Source organism: Papaver somniferum, chromosome 8, assembly GCF_003573695.1.
Source record: "Papaver somniferum cultivar HN1 chromosome 8, ASM357369v1, whole genome shotgun sequence".
NCBI lineage: Eukaryota > Viridiplantae > Streptophyta > Magnoliopsida > Ranunculales > Papaveraceae > Papaver > Papaver somniferum.
Window position 1 is genome coordinate 60,345,715 of NC_039365.1, and position 21,907 is coordinate 60,367,621.

The 21,907-nt window shown below is 41.4% G+C and overlaps 1 protein-coding gene across 1 annotated transcript; it reads left to right on the forward strand.

The window, feature by feature from the left end:
* Positions 1-20,274: 20,274 nt before the first annotated feature.
* Positions 20,275-20,907, forward strand: LOC113305593 (uncharacterized protein Mb2253c-like). Its single transcript, XM_026554612.1, has one exon. The coding sequence runs from the start codon at positions 20,275-20,277 to the stop codon at positions 20,905-20,907; it is 633 nt and encodes a 210-aa protein (XP_026410397.1).
* The last annotated feature ends 1,000 nt before the right edge of the window (positions 20,908-21,907 follow it).

The following is a 21,907-nucleotide window of genomic DNA, read 5'->3' on the forward strand; positions in this document are numbered from 1 at the left end:
AGTACTTCATCAAGGTACCTCCAACTTCGACCACCTAGGTCTTTACATCAATTTTTCTGCCTGGGTCCTCTATCCAAGTCTTTCCAGAAGAAGAGAAAACGAAAAGGAGAGATTTAACAAAATACTGGGGATTGACGGTCCACTGATCATGACGATAAGTTTCACAGTTCAAGACCCGTGGCACCAGACTCTCATGTGATAATCATTCATCATAAAAGGAATGCTACCACCGGGACATGCAACCACGGTCATTACATCACCCCCTCTTGAGAGCAACCTCAGTTATGGTCTCATGACCAGCGTTTCAAAAGTGATGTTTCTACGGATGACAGAAGCAATATGGCACTGCAAGCACCATGCTCATGTATCAATCAAGGGGTCCTGATCTCAAATGAATCAATGATATTCAAATCCTTCACCAACCGTTCAAGACATAAGCGAATGGTCTAAAGACACAACATGAGTGTTTTACAACAAGCTCGTCTGAGATGATTTTACACTGTCCTGCACAAAGCAGTGAGCTGGGAGAAATTGGTGAAGAATATAGTGGTGGTCCATACACCATTCTCTTTGTATGGATGTCATATACAACATATCCAAAATTCACATCATTTGGAGAAACGAGCAAAAAGATGTGGCCAAAACTTTAGACTATATGACAGCTGAAAATTTTCTGAAAACCTCCTGGAAGTTTACTGTTCCGTCGATTTCGACTCTTAAACGTGCTCAAAAGCTTGGAAATTTTCCGAATGAAAAAACATGGGTAGATCACGAAAATCCGACATCGGACGAAGATTCTACAACATTTTCAATGAAGACCTGAAATCTGAATTTTCTGATGACGAATTATGACGAAATTCTTCATCCATCTACATCTGAATCAGAAGCTACGCCTTCCGCGCGAGATCGGACTTCATCTTCAGCCGCTAGTCTCATTTACTGAAGCCAGTGGCGTTTGCTGATAAGCTGCAAGCCTTTCATCTTCATCTTTCCTTTTCAGTAATAACTCATCTCGTCCCTGCTTCTCTTCTGCATCCGCTAAAGCTAAGAAAGCGTTGATTCCACTACGGACGAATCCCAGATGATGATCGAGAGATATACAATGTATCAGCTTTCCAGCGTCTCTGAAAGGTTGGTTCACCTCGGCATGAACATCTGCATAAGTCTTCATCTTTGACTTGATATTTCTGGAGCGTTCCCCGGAAGAACAAGGAGGGTGGTTGTAACTGGAAGTCACAATTATCTGAGGTGAAAGGCATGGAGTCATGGATATACCAATAACAAACACGCAACAAAAATGGTAACCATCCAACTCTTACCTATTTACAGTTTCACTAGCTGTAGTGATCATAATCTCGAGAATTTGTTCACTCCTTCAAACCTGCAAAGACGAACAAAATTCGTTATTCAAAACCATAACGTGATTTTCATAAAAATGCGAACAATTCACGAAACTTCCATAATTGAACAATTCACATAATTTTCACCGTGTGAGCGACTCCCACCGAGTGAACACCCATTGGTTTTGTGCATGCACTATCAGATCACAAAATCCGTACAAACAATATTTTATCAAAAATTGTTTACTTCTAGCAATTGATAAAATCAAAATTTGATTTCATATAAATTTTCGCTGTGTGAACATTCATTGGTTTTTCAAAAATTGGACAGACGTCCATTCTACAATTGTGAAAACTCACATACATACATTTTTCACCGTGAATAATTGTCTACTTTCAAAAATTGTTCAAAATTAAAACATCGAATTTACAAAAATATATATTTTAACGTGAAACTCATGTAACTTTGAAAATATATGTATATATTTTTTCTCCCTCTCGCGAACATCCGTCTTTGAAACGAGAAGTGTATTTTCAAAAATTTATGACAGCTAACATATCGAAAATAAATTTTTCCATGAAAGCTCATAAACAAATTTTTTTATTGCTAACAGACGCAAGTCTATTCAAAAATAAAAATAAAAAATCTTTTCTCTCGTACGAGCATCCACCTTCGAAACGAGAGTTTATTTCCTTTTGTGAAATCTCACATATTTAAAAAAAATAAAATTTTGGCTTTCGTGAAAGCGCATAGACAAATTTTTTATCACTATATTTTGTTTGTTTCTTAACTTACGAACGAACATCTGTTTCTAAAACAAGGATTTCTTTTTGGGCTCGGGCCCACAAACATTAAACCGACCAAAACAGGATTCCCGATCGTCCAAATCAGCAGTGCCTCATCTCTCCGTGCTCACGGGATGGCACTATATCATACTATCAGGATCCTCACCTGAATATTTGCTCGTACATGACACCATTGGAGAAAATCTGAGGATTTTGAAAATACCTTTGTGCAACTGAGTTCAACCACTGATCTCGGTGACTGAAAATCACCATTTAATGCTTACTATGGAACCTGACTGTCCCTCACTAAGCATGGGACTTAATGTAGATGGTGGATTTTCAACAAAGGTCAAAATCGTAAAATCATGATACTGCATGTTTCTGACGCGGCTTTCAAGCATGTGACGATTCATATTTTACGAGCCATGATGAATATGTTTCTCGAAAAGCCTCCACTAGCTGAGCGTTCGATGCCTCGCATTTCATCATGACCTTTATGTAGAATAACGTAATTGGGCGGTTCTCCGTAAGATTGAGAGAAACAACGCCTTCAAGACGTCGGTGACTCGCTGTTCCCTAACTACATCGAGAGCCCAACCTCTACATAGAAGAACGATTTGGCGGTTCTCCGTAAGATTAAGAGCAACAACGCCTTCAGGACGTCGGTAACACTCACTGTTCCCTGAATATGTAGAGAGACCGTGTATAGATCCAGGCGGTTCTCCGTAAGATTGAGAGCAATGACGCCTTCAGGACTTCGGCAACACTCGATGTTTCCTGACTATGCACCTTTCAGAATGGGTATGACGCTTTAACTGGCTAATATCCCTTCTGTGATGGATTAATTCTACCGTGACATTCACCACTGAATTCCTAGAAGATAATCTATTTTATCTTATTACTCCGATTTCATGAGTGAATCAATGGATGATCTCATGGAATGATAATAGATAATCTCATTACTCTGATTTCATGATCGAATCCACGGCTGATCTCATGGGATGGTAATAACTACTTTCATTACCCCGATTCTATGGTCAAATCCACGATCCCATGGAATGGTAATACTCATTTTATTATTCCGAATTCATGGTCGAATCCACGGCTGATCCTATGGATTTATTATAAAAAACTATTCACTTTTATTACTCGGTTTCATGAATCATTCTCCACTGAATTTCATAAATTAGTAATAAATACTCAATAATCGGGCATCTGGACCATGCCCCATAAAATGGTACAAGTGCACTCGATAATGATGCACGACCGAGCACCCGAATGTACGAACGAGCATTCGAAAATATGGACAAACGAGAAATCCTGCACAAAACAGGAGAGGGAAAATAATAACATTAAAATAATAAAGAGACGCTCATAGGCCGGGCCCGCCGGCTGGCCGGCCATGCCCTAGCTGTGTCCGGTCCCATGCCTCCTCCATTATTTTTCCTTATTTTGTTATTTTCATGAACTCATGAAAACCCCTTCATTCTAGCAACTTTCCTTGTTTGAGCAAAACTCACGGTTTCTCCATATTTTCACGATTTCATGAGAAATAATAATACAAAATAGGGAAAGGTGTCGCGGGACCAGGAAACCTAGCCGGCCGGACATTCCCTGGACGTGGCCAATCACACCTTGCAATCCCTTGTCTTTTCATAATTATTATTTCCCTAATCTCATGAAACTCCTCCGTTTCAACAAAACTCATGGTTTCTCCATAGTTTCACGGTTTCATGAAAAATAATAATATAAAACCGGGAACGGTGTCGTGGGACCGGGCTACCTGGCCAGACGGCCATTCCCTAGTCATGTTCGGTCCCACACCTTACAATCCCTAGTCTTTCATAATTATTATTTTCCTCATCTCATGAAACTCCTCAGTTTGAGCAAAAATCATGGTTTCTTCATATTTTCTCAAATATTGCTCAAATCATGAAAAACCAAAAGACAACATGGTCACACGGCCGGCTAGCTTCTCACGCCAATATTAAATGTTATAATATCCTTATTTTAATATTTATAAAATATTGATAAAATGAGCACACATGCTCATTCGAGCAAAAATCAAGAATTTCAGTCAAAGATCAAAGTCTTCTGAAAATTCAACATATTGCTCAAACACTTACCAGGAAACACTGAAACTCTCAGGACTAAGACACGTACATTATGATGACATGGGCATGCTTCATTGACCGACCAGGATCGGCCCTAAGGCTTGTACAAATCCGGGTCCCACACATCTTAATAATTTTGACCTTATTTGCTCAATTGCTCATATTGGGCCCAAACTCTTTTCAATCAACTTGGAGTTTTCTCAAACAACCATCAGCTGGTCCCAAGACCAGCAAGGGACGGTCTCATGCCCTCTTGGTCGGTCCCTCACTTTTTCATAATTAAGTTTTATCACCTAATGCTCAATCGAGCACTATTTCAATAAATGATGAAACCGGCATTTAATCATCATTCTTTCATCAACCAGTCAACTAAGGACTCGAGCACTCGGGCACCACATGGTCTTCCATTATTTGATGTGGTCGGTCTCTCCCTCACTCATGACTTATTTTCAGCGATTCGTCAATTGACGAACAATTGATTAAAAATTAGGGTTTCGAATAAACGCTCCACAAATCATCATTCTGAGCAAGATGCAAACACTAAAGAATTTATGTTGATTCAACAATCAACATCTGGATTATTTATGTAATATTTGGTAGTCTATCAATATTTTAATTAATATTTTATTGGGCCACGTTACGAATAATTATTCCATCGAATTGAGCAATACTTGCTCAATTGCTCGAATATTGATCCAACTATCAATATTCAGTAATTTGTCGAATCGAGCAATACTTTCTCAGTTACTCGAATTCAACAGTATTTTCTCAGACAAGCGATATCAACATAGGAACACGTATGTTCAATCCATGAATCACTGAGCATTCGTCGCTCATGCTCGATTCAACAAAACTAAGACTCATTGTCTAATTAGTCAACAATTGACTAATAAAATACACGTATATCATGCAGACTCCACGATTCGTGAGACATCAATCACATCACATGGGGGGATATCAATTAGGGTTTTGGTCTGACGGCCTACGGCACGTGGATTCATCCACGATGAGAAATGTGAGTAAGTCGTGAAATGGTTGAAGGAATTAGAAAAGTAGTCGGTGGACGGTTAACCAAGTCTCCGCACGACTTGGAACTGGTTTCACCACGATCTTCCACTTTCCCACTCTTTCACTCAAGAAACCATCACACTTACAGGGATCAAGGTGTTTACTATTCTGACAGTATAAATAAGTCTCTGAATCCATGATTGAGGACATCAACATTCGTCTACACACAATTCTCGAGGAATTACTCTCAAGAATTCATCAATCTACCAGAACTTATTCGAACTCGACAATTCATCAATTTTGCAGAAACCTTCAACAAATCCACAATCCTTGATCATTATTGACTGCATACAATTCTCATCTTCCCTCCTACAGATCAACCCATCTCTCTCTTTGTGACCAAATTGACTATGGAACGGCCATTGACTTGGTTTAGGACGGAGTCCTACAGATTGATCTCTCGAATCTAAGCACTCCCTTTGTAGTGCACCTGTGTGAGGTTCAACAGTTTTCTCAGTCGAGGAGTCTTGTCTGCACGCTCGATTCTTCACTTTCTTAAAAATCAGGAAACCGTTTTTCCCCATCTACACCGAGAGAATGATCTCCCACCGTGGTCTCCAATCTGTAGATGGGGGAAAACGAGTCTCTGGTTTTTAAGGAATTGAGGAGACGACCGTGTGGAGGAAGCTCCTTGAACCGAGCAAAATGCCTAACCTCACACAGATGCACTGCAAGAAGGGAGTGCTTTAAGTTCGATAGATCAATCTGTAGAACTCCGACCTAAACCAACACAATGGCCGTTTCAGAGTCAATTCGGTCACAAGAGAGGATGGGTCAATCTGTAGGTGGAAAGCTGAGAAATGTGTGATATCAACAGTGATCAAAGATTGTAGGTGTGTTGTATATTCTGCATGAAGAAATAAGATAAGTTATGATTGATTGAATTTTGTTCTATTGAGAGTAATTGCTCAAATGTTGAGTTCTTAATCTCTTGTTGTCTATTCGACTAGAGATTGTATGTTGTTTCAATCATGATTCAGGGACTTATTTATATTACAATGATTGTGGACACCTTGATCCCATGAAGTGTGACAGTTGCTGGAGTTAAAGAGTGAGGAGGTGAAAATCGAGTTAAAACCAGTTGCTCATCATGCGGAGACTTGGTTGATTTTCTACCCAATTCTTTGCTAACTTCTCTAACTGCTTGCACGACTTGCTCACATTCTCATCGTGTGGATGACCACACGTTCCGTAGGCCACCAGACCAAAACCCTAGTTGATATCCCCCATGTGACACGATTGATATCTTGTGTGATTATGGAGTCTGCAAGGCAGACTTAGTCAGTTGTTGACTTTATGAGACGATGAGTCTTTGTATTGCTGAGTTGAACATGATTTGCAAATGTTCTAGGACTCATGAATTGAACATGTCTGTTGAGACAAAATTGTCGAATAAAATGTTGATAGTTAAGGTGAGCAAATATTGCTCGTTTGATGAATTGTTTAATGTTGATAGTTGAATCAATATTCCTTAGTCTGAGAAAATATTGCTCATCTGAGCGGATGTTGCTGAATGGTTGAATATTGATAGTTGGATCAATATTACTTACTATGAGCAAATGTTGCTCGTTTGAAGAATTATTGGTAGCGGGACCAAATAAAATATTAATTTAAAATACTGGCAACTGAACCGAGTACGATAATTGAAATGTTGATCATGAGATCAACGTAAAATTGTTAGTGTTTGAATCTGCTCAAAATTATGTTTTGCGGACCTTTGGATTCGAAACCCTAATTTTGATCAATTGATTAATTGATGATTTATTGAAAATCAACCACGGAGTGAATGAGGGACTGGCTACATGGGATGATGAGTCGACCATGTAACGCCTAGATTCTCGAGTGATAAAATACCAAAGTCTCTTGAAGACCAGTTGGTGAAAGTATGATTAAATGCTGTTTTAATCATTTATTAAAATAATGCTCGTCTGATCCTTAGGTGATAAAACCTAATCATGATGGAGTGAGGGACCGACCAAGAAGTCATGAAACCGTCCCTGGTTGGTCATGGGATCGACTGACGATCATTTTGTGAAATTCCAAATTGTTTGGAAGAGTTTTAACCTAATGTGAACAAATTAGGTCAAATAATGAAAATGTGTGGGATCGACCTCTTGCAATCCAAAGAGACAACCTTGGTCGGTCAAGGTAACATGCTCATGTTTCCAAAGTGTTCGTGTCTCAGTCCTGAGAATTTTGAAATTTTCTGATGCGCGTTTGAGCAACATTTGAGAAAAATATGAAGAAATCAGGGTTTTTGCTGAGACCGAGGAACTTCATAAGATGAAGGAAATAATAATAAAATAAGGGATTATAAAGTGTAGGACTGGCTATGGCTAAGGCATGGCCGGCCGGCCAATGAGCCCGGTTCCATGGCACTTTTCCTAATTTTATATTATTTTCATGATTCGAAGGAAATATCATGAAATCAAGGAGTTTGTTTAAATGAAGGAGTTTCCTTGAATTGAAAGAGTTTCTATGAGGTGAAGAGGTTACGAAACTGCCTTCTTAACCGTGATGCTAACCACAAGTTTTGTAACTCGCTTTTTCATAGAATTGGTATCGTGATTCAAAAAGGTGTAGGTGCCCAGCTAGTGGCATGGCTACCTGCTACCGATATGTGATTGACCTTCTTCATTTATTCTAATAAACTGCCTCTCTCGTCTCTTTAGATAATAATAATAATAATTATTATTATTATTGCATGGGACGTTTTAGTGGATATCTGTTTCCGAGCGGCTGTGGCAGTTAGGAAGGAAGCCTCACTGGTTTTACATCCGGTGGGAACACATTATTGCATGTTGACTTGTTAGTTTACAATTGGGAAGGTGGAAAGGATACTTGCTTTGATGTCACAGGGGTCTCTCCCTTCACAACCGATCTTCGATATTTTGCACCAGGTCAAGCTATATCCAAAGCTGTTCTCCGTAAGAGCAACAAATACTTAGCCACATGCGAGACTCATGGATACAATTTGGGTATCTTGGCCTTCACTACTTTAGGAGAATTAGGTGAGGACACAATTTCTTTCGTGAAGAGACTCAAAAACTGTTTTGTCAACAACGACGCCAATTGTGGCTCAGCCAGCTTTTTAATTCATAGGTTAGGTGTGGCAATTCAAAAAGGAGTTGGTGCCCAGCTTGTTTGTAGGTTGCCATCCATTGACATTGTACCTTGTATTTGATTCTTTTGTTCAAAAAAAAAGTAATTGGTATGATAATAATAATAAACGATTTCTCGTTAAAAATAAAAATAAATAAAAAATAATAATAATAGAAGAAGAAGAATCGAGTTTTCTGTGTGCGATTTGTACTTTTTTTTGCAGTGATATTGAAGAATTAGGGATTAAAGTTTTGTGTTTTAAGGGATTTAGGTTTTCGTTTTTTCTTCTTTTCATCATCATCGTTTTCTCCCATTCTTTTTCATCTTTTCTCTGAGGCAGTAGGGTTTCGTTGATTGAAGAACGTGTTAGGGTTTTCTAAGTTCTGGAAAAGGTTTTTGGAGGTTGAAGACGTGTTAAGATTCTTCCAATCTCCATCTATGGTAAGTAGAAGTTGCCATTGTTTTAGGGGGGTTTTGCTGTAATTCTTTTGTGTTGATTAATTTGGACCTTTGAGACGAAGTTTCTCCAAGATTGTCACGGGGTTGATTGTTGGGGAAGAGGGTTCGAATTTTGAAGGAAGTGATAGTCAGGGTTAAGGTTTTTCGGATTCTTTGACTGCTAAGTGAAATTGGAATTGAATTAGGGGTGGGTATTGTGGTGTAATTGAAAGGGAGAAGTTTAATCAAGTAGCTCTCAATCCTCAGTGGTGCTAGTGAGTAGTTTCAACTTTTGTTTTGTGATTTATTTTCTTTTATTGAGGTTGTGATTATTCTGTTTTTGTTCTATGGGGTAGGAGCTATAAAATTATGACTATTCTATGTAATTGAAGTTTCATCAATAGCTCTCAATCCTCAGTGTTGCAACTTTGAAGGGGTTCAGAGGTTTGCAGATTCAGCTGTTTGAAGATTCAATTAGGAGGTAAATTCAAGAGTGGTTTTTGTGTTATGTGTTTTGTTTCTCTACAGTTAAGTGTGTGTAGAAGCATTAGCAGGGGGTTTTTGTTCATCATAGAGAAGAGCGGTGCTTTGAGTTTGAAGATTGTTATTGGGGTTTTTCTTTTGTGTTTTGAGAAATTATCCTGTTTCATCTTGGTTGTTTAATTAGTGATTCAAGGACTGGTATTTAAGTTTTCAACTGAGGTAGTTTGCCTATTTTGAATTCTTTTTGTCCCATTCTTTGATTCCTAATTATAGTGTATTGTAGTTATGCCACGGAATCGCTCATGTTCTTCATCTTCAACCTCAATATCTGATGCACCTCCAATTATGCGGAGAACAAGAGCATCATCACGAAGTTCATCATCTTCATCCGCTAGGTTGTCTAATACTTCTTGTAAGGAACCATATGTACCGATACAAGTTGCTTCATCTACATCTTCCTCTTTTGATACCTTTCTTGCAAGTCAAGATGAATATTCTTATGGACAACATCTAATCACAGATCATGATGACTCTTTCTGTCGTTGCTCGTATAAAAAATTTGATAATTGTCATGATGGTGTATGTGATGGTGGGTATGCTAAAAGTTCGATCTTCAGACACATCAAAGATATGCATTTTCATGGCACTACAGATATAACAGTTTGCATGGAAAATGATACGTACATATGATAGGGTCTATTTGGCTTGGGAGAAACTTCTCAGGAAGTTACAGATGTGGATGTGTTTTAATTGTAGGAAATGGTTTTCATGGAGGAGGTTATGACGTGAACACCCAGGTGGAGTATTACCAGGTCCTGTCAATGGAAGAGGTGCATATTTCTTGTTCTATGGCGTTGATAAGCCGATTCAACATCTCCCTGTTGATATCCCACCAATTATGCCCACTAGAGGCGATGATGATTCTGAGGGTCTTTATTTAGGTATGCTCAATCTAATTTTTCATAAACAAATAACCACTATCTCTAGCATTCCACCACAATGTCGTTTACAGTTTTCAAGAACTTTAAAATCTACCCTTGATAAAGTGGTGGATAAACCCAACAACATATCTTCATGGGTTCAACTGCTCCTTCTACCAATTTGCACCCTAAATCTGTACATACCAAAAAGCTCACGGGAAGAGAGATCTGGCAATCGAAAGCGAATACAAACTGCAGCCATTAATCAAGCCTTAGTCACTTGGAAAGAGCCAAATGGATGTAACATTTTGCTACATCATCTATTGGAGGTTCACAAGGAGAATCAGCATCACAGGAAACAATATGCTAAAAAGAAACCAAAAACTAATGTTGAAGCTTGCAGGAAGAAACTCAGCTACGGGCACTATACAACAGCCATCAGAATTTTGTTTTCCAATAGCGTTGCACCATATAACGAAGATACTTTACACGAGTTGCAGCAGAAACACCCATATGCTCCTCCTCCTTCAATACCTTCTGAAAACACAGTGTCTGCACCAGTTTCAGTTGACAGCAGAGCTGTCTTGACTGCAATTAAAGGCTTCCCAAAAGGAAACTCATGTGGCAGAGGCGTCCTTAGAGCCCAACATCTGCTGGACGCCTTAAGTGGACCTGCTACTGCTGTGTATGAAGAATTATTATCAGCCATCCCAGACGTAGTTAACTTGTGGTTAGCTGGTCAGTGTCCTGCAGCCCTAGGTGAGTACATTGCAAGCGCCCCTATAATTTCATTACTCAAGCCTGATGGTGGCCTGAGACCAATCGTTGTTGGGATAATATGAAGAAAATTATGTTCGAAACTAGCAGCAAGTGTTGTGCGCAACGAAATGGCTTGTTATTTGGGTGACCATCAATTCGGAGTAGGCATTCCATGTGGTGGTGAAAGTATATTGCATTCTGCCAACATATTTCTTGAGCTGAAAGGTACACATAATACTCTAACTATGATGCTCATTGATTTTACAAATGCGTTTAACCTAGTTGATAGAACAAACTTAATTAGGGAGGTCAGAGACAGATGTCCTAGCATATCTAGATGGGTTTAATTTTGTTATGCTAAACCCGCAAAATTATATTAAAATGAGTCCATCCTTTCTTCAGCTTAGGGTGTCCAACAAGGTGACCCGCTTGGTCCCTTGTTATTTGCGCTTAGCCTTCATCCTCTTGTTTGTAAAATTGCTTCTCAATGTTCATTGGATCTTCATGCCTGGTACCTTGATGATGGTACCATTATTGGAGACACTATAGAAGTTTCAAAAACACTCAACATCATTCAGCAGGAAGGTGTTTCAAGAGGACTGCATTTAAACATCAAAAAGACTGACATTTTTTGGCCTTCTACTGAACCTAGAAGCCTTGAAGTCGGAGTGTTCCCTGCTAATATAGGTATACCTTCTAGTGGCATGAAATTATTGGGTGGACCAGTCAGCTTGGACACTCAATTATGTACTGACATGGCGATGAACAGAGTTGACAAGACTATACGCCTCATGGAAAATGTTAAGAAGTTGAAAGACCCACAAAGTGAGATATTACTTTTACGTTGTTGTACAAGTGTTTCAAGGTTATATTTCACACTTCATACTACAAATCCCCAGGTCCTCCAAGCAGCAACAAGCCACTTTGATCAAAACTTATTCCAGTATCTACGTCTATTGATCACAGGAGATGGTGCTGGTTTCGGCCCTCTTCAACAAAGGCTAGCAACTCTACCTATGAAGGATGGAGGTTTAAGGGTATATACAATGTCTGATACAGGTCAGTACTGTTATCTGGCTTCTTACATTCAGACTCAAATCTTGCAACGCACAATTTTGAGTTCTATTGGTATGTCAGAGCCAAACCCCAACTTCCAGTTTGCACTCAACAAGTTCATGCAGACTTGTGGTCTTTCTCATTCTAATTTTAATATCAATATCACTGCCCCTCATCCCATGAAAGCTTTGGCAGGTTGTTATTTTGATGTTATCAAGAAGGAGTTGCCCAATAAGTTCACCATGTCTGAAAGGGATGCATCCTTATGGCAGAGCAACAAGACTGAGCATGCTATGGATTATTTGAAGGCAATACCAATTTCTGGACTACATCAAACTATTGGTCCCAGACAGTTCCATGTTGTCACTCAATACAGACTAGGAATCCCACTCTTCCCCGAGGAAAACATTTGTACAATATGTAAGCGGCACATGGATGTTTTCGGTGATCACGCAGTCCATTGCGCAAGTGAAGTTGGGGGTAAATTTCGTCATGATTTAGTACGTGACGTGTTGATGGATATATGCTACAAGGAAAGTGTTTCTTCCAGGAAGGAAATATCAATGGGCTTCTTGTCAGATCAGAATGTTCCTTTGAAACCCGCATACATAATGGTGTACAACTGGGAGAATGGACGTGATACATGTTTTGACGTCACGGGGACCTCGCCGTTTTCCGGAAATGGGACTCGAAGCTTCACTCCAGGTCGTGCTATTTCTATAGCTGTTGTACCCATCGGGTAGGAGAAGAGATTGGAAAGTACATCACTCGATTCCGAGACTTCACATTAGAATGCCATGAGGATATCCCAGAAGAGCTCTTAGTGGAAATTTTCATCAGAGGAATGGATACTTTTTTCCGTCTAAACCTAACGAACTTCAAATTTCAAACTTTTGTGGAGATTGAAGAGGCTGCGACACGGATATCAGATTGCACGGACGGTCACACTTGGCAACAACATTATGTCAACACCGCGTCTGCACCATCTTTCAATGATCAAGTGAAAGAGGAAAAGGAGAAGCTGCTTTTGGCTTTTATCACGGAGGAAAGTCCGGCAGAAGGGGAGGAAGAGCGGATGGCGGAAGATATAACCTACCACCGCCATCACCGTGCAGTAAAGAGAAGATAATAGGACTCTTGGAACAGTGGGTGTCGAACAAAGAAGAGACCTTGCCACCCATGTCAGCAGAACCTACCGTGGCAGATAAGACGCATGAACGGTATTTCCACTGTTCATACATGAAAAATGATTCCCCTTAACCAGGTTAGGGTGCCCCAAAGAGGGGAAAGGCCACACATGGAACATGGGGACTAAGGCCCAAGTCCACCAAAGAAGTATCCATGAGTTGGAAGGTACAATGAAAGAATTAACAAGGAAGAAGGAGGTTATATTAGAGAAGGGATGACATTAGTAGTAATTAAGGAGGTTTAGGACACATGGCAATATGTCATAAAAAGAATGGGCTTTTGGAAAGTCTATATAATAAAGGACAAGGTACAATGGAAAGAAAACTCTCTCTCATACCATTCTAAGAAAAGTGAGGTCATCTTGGTAGACTAGGACGGGTAGAACCTAACGAGAATTCCGGTATTAACATTTGGCAACCACATCCGGAGGCTCGTGTCTAGTCTATCATAATGCAGCCGAGCGATACTATCCCGAACGCGACTAACGGTCAGTTAAATAATCTGCCCCCTAACCTAGAAGGGGAGTGGATAGGGATAGTGATGGATCCAATCTTACAAGCGAGAAGACCTGAGGCGACGCAGGAGAAGGATAAGCAACTATAGGGGGGAAGCACGTCACTTGCGCAACCTACTTTAAAAGAAATGCAGAAAGAGTTGGAGGAACACATCCACATGGAAAGAGAGTTGAGAAAATTGCTAAAAGAAGCTAGCAACGAGCAAAGCGCCAAGCATACCTTAGAAAACGCCGAGGATAAAGGAGAAGATCACGGTATGATGACGCAGGAGGCGATGGCCAAGTTTTTCGAGACAAACTACAAAGTGGTAAAACAGAATAACTACGATTTTATGGCAAGCCCGTTGATAGGAACGTAGTGCTGCATTTTATACCCATATTTATTTTAGCTATGACTCGATATTCTTGGCTAATCACTCTATTTTAGTGCTTTTGTAGAAAGTACAGATGAATTTGGCTCACCCGAAGGATTAACATCTAAAGTGAAATCTAAACAGTGTTTGCAACTAGATGGACTAATAATTGTTGCTCACTGCAGAAGAACCTTGTATTTGGCTGGCCTGGTATTGTTATGTATCGGCAGCACTCGAGGCTAGAACCATTTTGTGCATTGTGGAAAACAAGAATTGTCTTCGCTTATTCAAACGGCCCGGCCCACTGATGACTAAAGAGAAATTGGAGACGTGGTTTCTTATGTACCACATTTGTTGGTCGAGTTCAATATGAGATATGGAGAGAGTAACTGCGTGAGATGGGGTTCATCACCTCTTCCAACATCAGGTTCATGCAGACCGAGTTCAAGTTCTTCTTATTTGAACTGTCGACCAGCAACATCATTGCTTGAGGTGTTGTCGGTTTCAATATCTATAAAGTGGAGTCCTTAGCTGAATAATTGCATCTGAGTGGTATTTTCTAGTATCTGCAATGGGTCTGACCTAAACTTGGATAAAGAAGACTTGTTATAGTGATGCGACTGAAGACGAGAATTGGTTGGTCAAGACACAGATGGTGGTTTGTATGATGGCTGGATTATTATTGCAGGTGGTAATTGAAGTGGTTTCTGGATTGATATTGCTGCTGGTTTGAATGATATGGAGTTGACCAGTTAACATGAATGATGGTATTTTTCTGCGTTGTTCGGGTAAACTTGCAGAAGAATCTGAAGAACTGAAGGAGAAAGAAGTACGCTCAATGGCTGGTGATGATTGTCTCGTCAATCCAAAACGATGAGCGGATCTAGATGATGATGCGATGGTTCTTAGGGACACAAGAGTATTACTCCGACTCAGTTTAGTATACAGGAAGCAAAAGAAGGTTGACAGGGAGAGGCCGGCTGCAGACTGCAGTTGAATTTGAGAACGAAGTGAGGTTGTGCTGGCTGTATTTGGGGTCAGTGGAGATGGAGTTCATGTTACTCTCCCAATTTCAGAATCCTGGAGGCTACATAAAAGACGAGATGAATTGGAGTTCGATGGAGTTGAGGCTATTGATGTGTCTGGTTGTCGTGAATGAGTTGCTATCTTGGCTGGTGGGTTGTTGCTCGTGTTCTGGAAGACAAGATGCATGCAAAGTTGATGTTCCAGCTGAAGTCGAGAACGACTGGGTGCTTGGTTGAACTGATCGAACTAGAAGAAGGTCAGCATGCAGTCGGTGGGGTGACGATATCTTTGCAGCTGGTAACTTGGGGCAGTTTTGTGTCATGAAAATGAGGCAGAGAAGGGAATGGACTTGCATGTCGCTGAATTAGAGGCTATGAAGACAAGACTGGGGGTCCTCTGCAGCTTGGTCGTGAATCGCAGCGACAGTTCCGCAGAGGGACAAGGATCTGGTGATGCTACTGATGGTCAGCGACTAAGATATGCGGATGTGCATGGGATTAATGGCAGTTTTGTGGAGATCGTTAGCAACATATTATGTTGTTCGGAGTTAAGAAGGGTGTCGTGCTTGTACGGACAAAAATTAAGAGCTGCTGGTACTGGTCGAGAAGGTTCAAGTCATAAGATACTTGGTCGTGGTTGAACTGGCAGAGGGGTTGTGGTCGTTATTGATGAGAGTTCGGATGTGGAGTGTGAGAGTTGGTACTGGACTGGGCTTTGGAAATATCTGCTAAGCCTTATTTCCTCGACAGAACCTATCTATTTAGGGATCGATAAGAACAGAATTGAGGAGAAGTCAGCTACTGGAGCCGCAACTGAAGAGCAAAGAAGAAGAGGAGGCGGCCGCATAGGTGTTTTGGAGCATAAGAAAAAGAGACGACACAGAGGATTTTGGTTTGATCGTTTTTCTTTTGATTATTATTTTTATGGGTTTTAAGAAATCCATTTCTATGTATTGCTAGATTTCATAACTAGGGTTTTTATGGTTTGAGACTACATGGGTATTAGGCTACTTTAAATTGAATAATATAGGAAAAGACCATTATGATTTGGATAGATTAATTCTCGAACATTGTTTATTGATTTATTGAAAAATGAGTTGTTGCTTCACCGGTTTTAAAAATCTATGTGCTTAATTGATAGTTTTACGAATATGTTTGTCTTATTATTTGATGATCCACGCTTGGTTAATTTCTTTGATGGGTTATACTTAGAAAAGCCAAATAATATTTGTGAACCTGTATTTAGTTTCGTATAATTTTCTTGCTAACGCAATTTGATGGTGCTTGCTTGGGTTTAGTCTTTTGATGTGCCATGCTTAGGGTGTCCCAACGATATTTTCGACTCTAATACATATAATAGGTGAAGTCGATAGAACGAATAATAAACATATATTCATAATTATGTTTCATTTTAGTAATTAAATAGATATAGTAGTGGATACCATGAAACCCTGGTTACCGACTTTTATTTTCGATTCATTTTATTAGTTTACTTTAATTTTATTATTCATTTTCAATTCTAAAAATCCAAAAATATTGTTTTGTGTTAGTTTTATTAGAGATATTGATTATAGTATTTCCACCGCTCCCCGTGGGTTCGAATCGTACTTGCCTCTGTCTACTAGTTAGACACCGTGCGATTGCGGTTATCAAATAGGCATCTCCGGATCCGATCACCCGTATACCCCTATGATTGTGGATTATCAGTATCCAGAAGATTATACCTCACCAAAGTTCAAAGTGTATGACGGACAAGGGAATGCGCGAGAGCATATTAGCCTATTCATCGCTTCTATGAACGATCGAGCCTCTGATGGGAAATTATGCCTAAGGGAGTTCCCGAAGTCGTTGTCTGAGACGGCCTTCTCTTGGTATGATAACCTAAAACCCGAAAGCAGTAGCTCATGGACGGATATGTCCACACACTTCCTCAGAAAGTTTTACTCCGCAAAAAAAAAAGTCACGACCATCGACTTGAGTAAGTGTAACCAGCGGTTAGGGGAAGACATAGGGAAGTATATCACTCAGTTTCGACATTTCACGATGGATTTCCATGAGGACGTTAAGGAAGATGCACTAATGGATATCTGCGTACGAGGAATGATACCATGCTTCAAGAAAATCCTAGTGAATTTCCGATTTCTAACTTTCGTCGAGCTGGAAGAAGCCGCAGCGAGAATCGCCGACTGTGTTGAAGAAAGCAACTCGGATTATGTCTGGCGCAACACAGTCAACAATATCTCAACAACACCAAGGAACACCCGTGAAAACAACAACCAAGAAGGCTGGGGGGCGCAAACAAATCAGTCATACAGGGATCAACCGCTTCCTCCCCCACTGCCTTGTAGTAAAGAGCAGATCTTCAGGCTCCTGGAGCAGTGGGTGGCGAATAAAGAAATTCAGCTGCCTTCAACAAGGGAGGGCCCCAACTATATCCAAAAGAGCAATGCCAGATATTTCCACTTCCATCGCAGAGTACAACACCCCACGGTCGACTGTTATAACCTGAAAAGAATGTTTGAAACTAGAAGTGGGCGAAATCGAAATGGGAAATTCTGAGGGAGGAAAAGCAACTCAAAATCAGGTAACGATGCTTTCTCATGATCCCAGCGGGGACGAATGGAAACTTGGAAAGAAAAGGACGAAGAAGCTTGCGACGTCACCATAGAAGGATGCGCATTTACAAACACAGATGGCGTCGCTAGCAAATTTGCGGGCACAGTGTTGTCCCAACAGTTTTTTGACTCACTAGGTTTTAGCGAGATCAAAGCAGGGAAGCGGCCAAAGCTATTGCAGGAATTGCGGAAGGAAAGCCTTACGATTCCCTCCCCAAAGAAACTATTGTATTCACAGACGAGGATATTTGATATCCGGGAGAGCACCAGAGACCCTTGTACCTGACCGCGCACATAAATAAGATTCCTTTGAATAGGGCCTTCGTGGATGGGGGAGCATCTCTAAATTTAATCTCTACATACACACTAGACCTTCTCGTAGTGCAGCAGTCGGCAGTCAAAATGCGAACCACGACGGTGAAAGGATTCGGAGGACATACTCAGACGGCCATCGGGATCGTCCATTTGGTTATGAAGATTGGTACCATTCGCGGGCTTACCCCTTTCATGTATTGGAAGACGACATGACGTTCCATGTACTGTTAGGACGAGGGTGGTTACTCAGCCATAAGGTGGTAGTGTCAATGTACCATCAGTGCATCAAGACTAACATAGGGGGAAGGAAATTTTGGATACCAGCCACGAGCCACCCCTTTGACCCGGAAGAAGCTTACATGGCAGACGCGGTTTTTTATGATTTGGCTAAGGAAGCGGATTAAATTCCCGAGGTAAAACTTCCCCCTCTACCAAAATGGGGCGAGGAAGAAAACACAGAGCCAACCAAGTCGGTCTTCAGTCCGTCCAGGATGACGTTCCCAGAGGAAAGAAAGCTGAAGCACGAAGGCCAACCAAGGTTCCGTCGTTTCTCAAGACCAGATGGGGGATACGTGTACCGCTTATAGCAATTAACCGGGGGAGCATCTACAAGCACGCAAAACTTCGACACACCCAATGTAGAGGCCCCCTCAGACGATCAAAGCCTAAACGAGCTACCTTACAATACAATCGATGATGGAGAATTATAGGAACTACTTGGTGCGAATACACAGTCTACAGAAGAACGGGCTTCTAAAGACCTCACCATGGATGATGTAGAAAAAATTGACATCGGAACAGAAAATGACAAGCGACCAATCCTGATCAGTAAAAGTTTGGACGTGAAAGAAAGAGAAGCATTGATCGCCTTTCTCAGGGAATACAGAGATGTTTTCGCTTACGATTATGATGAAATGCGGGGTCTAGACAGCAGCCTCGTAGATCATAAACTTGGAGTGTCTTTTGAATTCCAGCCGATAAAACAAAGAAGTAGAGAGTTCCTGAGGGAAACCGCTCTCGCAATAAAGGAAGAAGTGGAACGCCTATTGAAAGCCAAGTTCATCAGACCTATTCAGCACTCGACATGGTTAGACAACATCGTCAGAGTGGTGAAGAAGAATGGAAAGATCCGGTGCTGCGTGGACTATAGGGATCTCAATCGGGCTTGTCCCAAATATGATTTCCCACTGCCTAACATCGACTTAACGCTGGACGAGACTGGAGGCAAGACATGCTTCTCTTTCATGGATGGGTTTAATGGATATAACCAAATAAAGATGGTTGAAGCGGGTGCAAAGAAGACTGCCTTCCAAACTCCATATGGGAACTTCTACTACGTAGTGATGACCTTCGGACTAAAGAACGCCGACGCCACGTATCAGCGCGTCATGACATCCATATTCCACGATCTACTGCATTAGACGGTAGAGGTATATGGGGATGATATCGTAGTTAAGACTTCAGAGACTGAGAGCCACGAATCTCACCTAAATATGGTCTTCGAAAGATATAGGAAGTACCAACTCAAGATAAACCCGTTCAAGTGCGCCTTTGAGGTTACATCCGAAAAATTCTTGGGATTCGTTGTAACCGATGAAGGGATTCGTGTGGATCCAAGTAAGGTCGAGGCGATCATGACCATGACACCACCGACTAATGCCAAAGATCTCCAGGCGTTTATAGGACGGATATCGTATATACGACTCTTCGTGCCTGGTTTGGCTCAGATACTGTCGCCGTTCTTTCCCCTACTAAGGAAAGGGACAGTCTTCAAATGGGAAGAAACTCAACAGGTCGCGTTTGAAAAACTAAAGCAGTGCCCCGTCACCAATAAAAATAGTGCCTCTTTACTTATACACGGCGTTCACAAGCTCAGCCATAGGGGCATACCTGGCACAAGATATGAGAGGAAATAAATTATCACCCATCTACTACGTGAGTCGGGTTTAAGAGACGCAGAATTGAGATACCCACGAGTAGAATAAGCATGCCTATCCCTCATCTATGCAACACAAAAATTATGGCCATACCTCATGGCACATAAGAAGATCGTTGTGGCCGCGGAAAACCCCATAGCCTACCTCGCCTCTAAGCCCGTCCTAACTGGGAGAATGGCACGATGACTGTTGCAGTTATCAGAATTCAAACTCGACTATCAGCAACCTAAAGGAGTACGAGGGCAAGCCATCGCTAACCTAATGGCTATGTTTACTGGAGAAGGAGATGACGAGATTCATGATCGGGTGCCAGGAGAAGTAGATACCGCTGATATTGACAAGCCTTGGACCATGTTTTTCGATGGATCGTCATATGATATTGTCGGAGGAGCGGGAGTGGTGTTCGAAGCACCACAAGGAGAATTGCTCTCGTATTCATTCAAGTTGGCCTTCCCTTGTAGTAATAATGTAGCCGAATATGAAGCTTTGATCCTAGGGCTCAGGATGGCAAAGGAGATTGGTTTTGGAGGCGTCGAAATAAAAGGTGACTCGAGGTTGGTAACTAACCAAGTCAACGGGGATTTCCACGTCAAGGAGCCACATTTAGCTCCGTATCGAGCAGAGGCTCAAAACCTGATAAGTCAGACAGGGTCGACCCTAGATCATACAGGCAGAGGAAAGAATAAACACGCAGATGCCCTGGAAACACTATCTAGCAAGATCCAGTTGAATGATAAGGAGGAAGGTACGGTAACGGTTAAGAGGAAGGAGCTGCCCAGCACCTGGAAAGAAGATATGGCCTTCGAGGAGGCGGACTTACATCGACGATCTGGAAAAACGGAGGAGGATCGTGTAATACATACCCGAACTCTGAAACAATTCGTACTGATCTAAGAAGCTTTTTACTACCGAGCAACAGGGGGAGCCCTCGCCAGGTGCGTAAATAAGAGAGAAGCGGAAAAAATACTCTAGGAGCTACAACGACAACATGTGGGCAAACTGAAGTAGTCCACCTATACAGAAATATCCATAGGAGAGGGGTATACTGGCCTAGTATGTCAGTGCAAGCAGCGGCCCTCCAAGACGATTGCGATGATTTCCAAGCCCCACCACAACCCGCCGAAATCTGCACAGTTGACGGGGTAGATTGGAGACAACCATACACGGATTTCATCCAAAACGGAAAATTACCCAGTGACAGGCAGGCGGACCTAAAAATCCAAAAGAAAGCGGCGCGTTTTTTCATGCATGAGGGGATTCTATACCGTAGAAGCTATAGTAACGCTATGCTAAGGTGATTATCAGACAAGGAGGCCGCCGAGGTAATGACTCGGTCCCATAATGCAGAACATCAAGGAATGCGAAAGTTATTTCTACAACTCTATGAAGGCGGGTTTTACTGGCCCACTATGGAAAGTGATACCGCGGAACATGTGAGAAGATGCCTCAACTGCCAAACACATGGATACCTAATCAGAACACCTCACACCTTGCTGCATAGCGTGGTAACACCATGGACGTTCCACAGTTGGGCTTTAGACATTATAGGGAAGATCAACCCGATGTCATCAAAGCGCCACAAGTACATAATAACTTCCACCGAGTACACTACGAAATGGGTCGAGGCGATACCTCTCAAAGACTATGTCGGGGCAACTATTGCAGCATTACATTATTTGCAGATTTGGCGTGCCCATGATTATCAGGGCGGATAATGCAAAGTCATTCCTAAACAAGGACGTAATAGATTTTCTACGATAATGTAATGTGAGGCTTCGTACGTCAACCCCCTACTATCCTCAAAGGAATGGGCAAGACGAACCGAGCAATAAGACGCTCTTGATCAGGACAGTGGAGGACCACCACCGAGAGTGGCACGAGCAGCTCCCGCTCG

Bases quoted from the DNA above. Each gene is read 5' to 3' on its own strand.
- LOC113305593 (XM_026554612.1), top strand. From the start codon at position 20,275: ATGGCTATGTTTACTGGAGAAGGAGATGACGAGATTCATGATCGGGTG.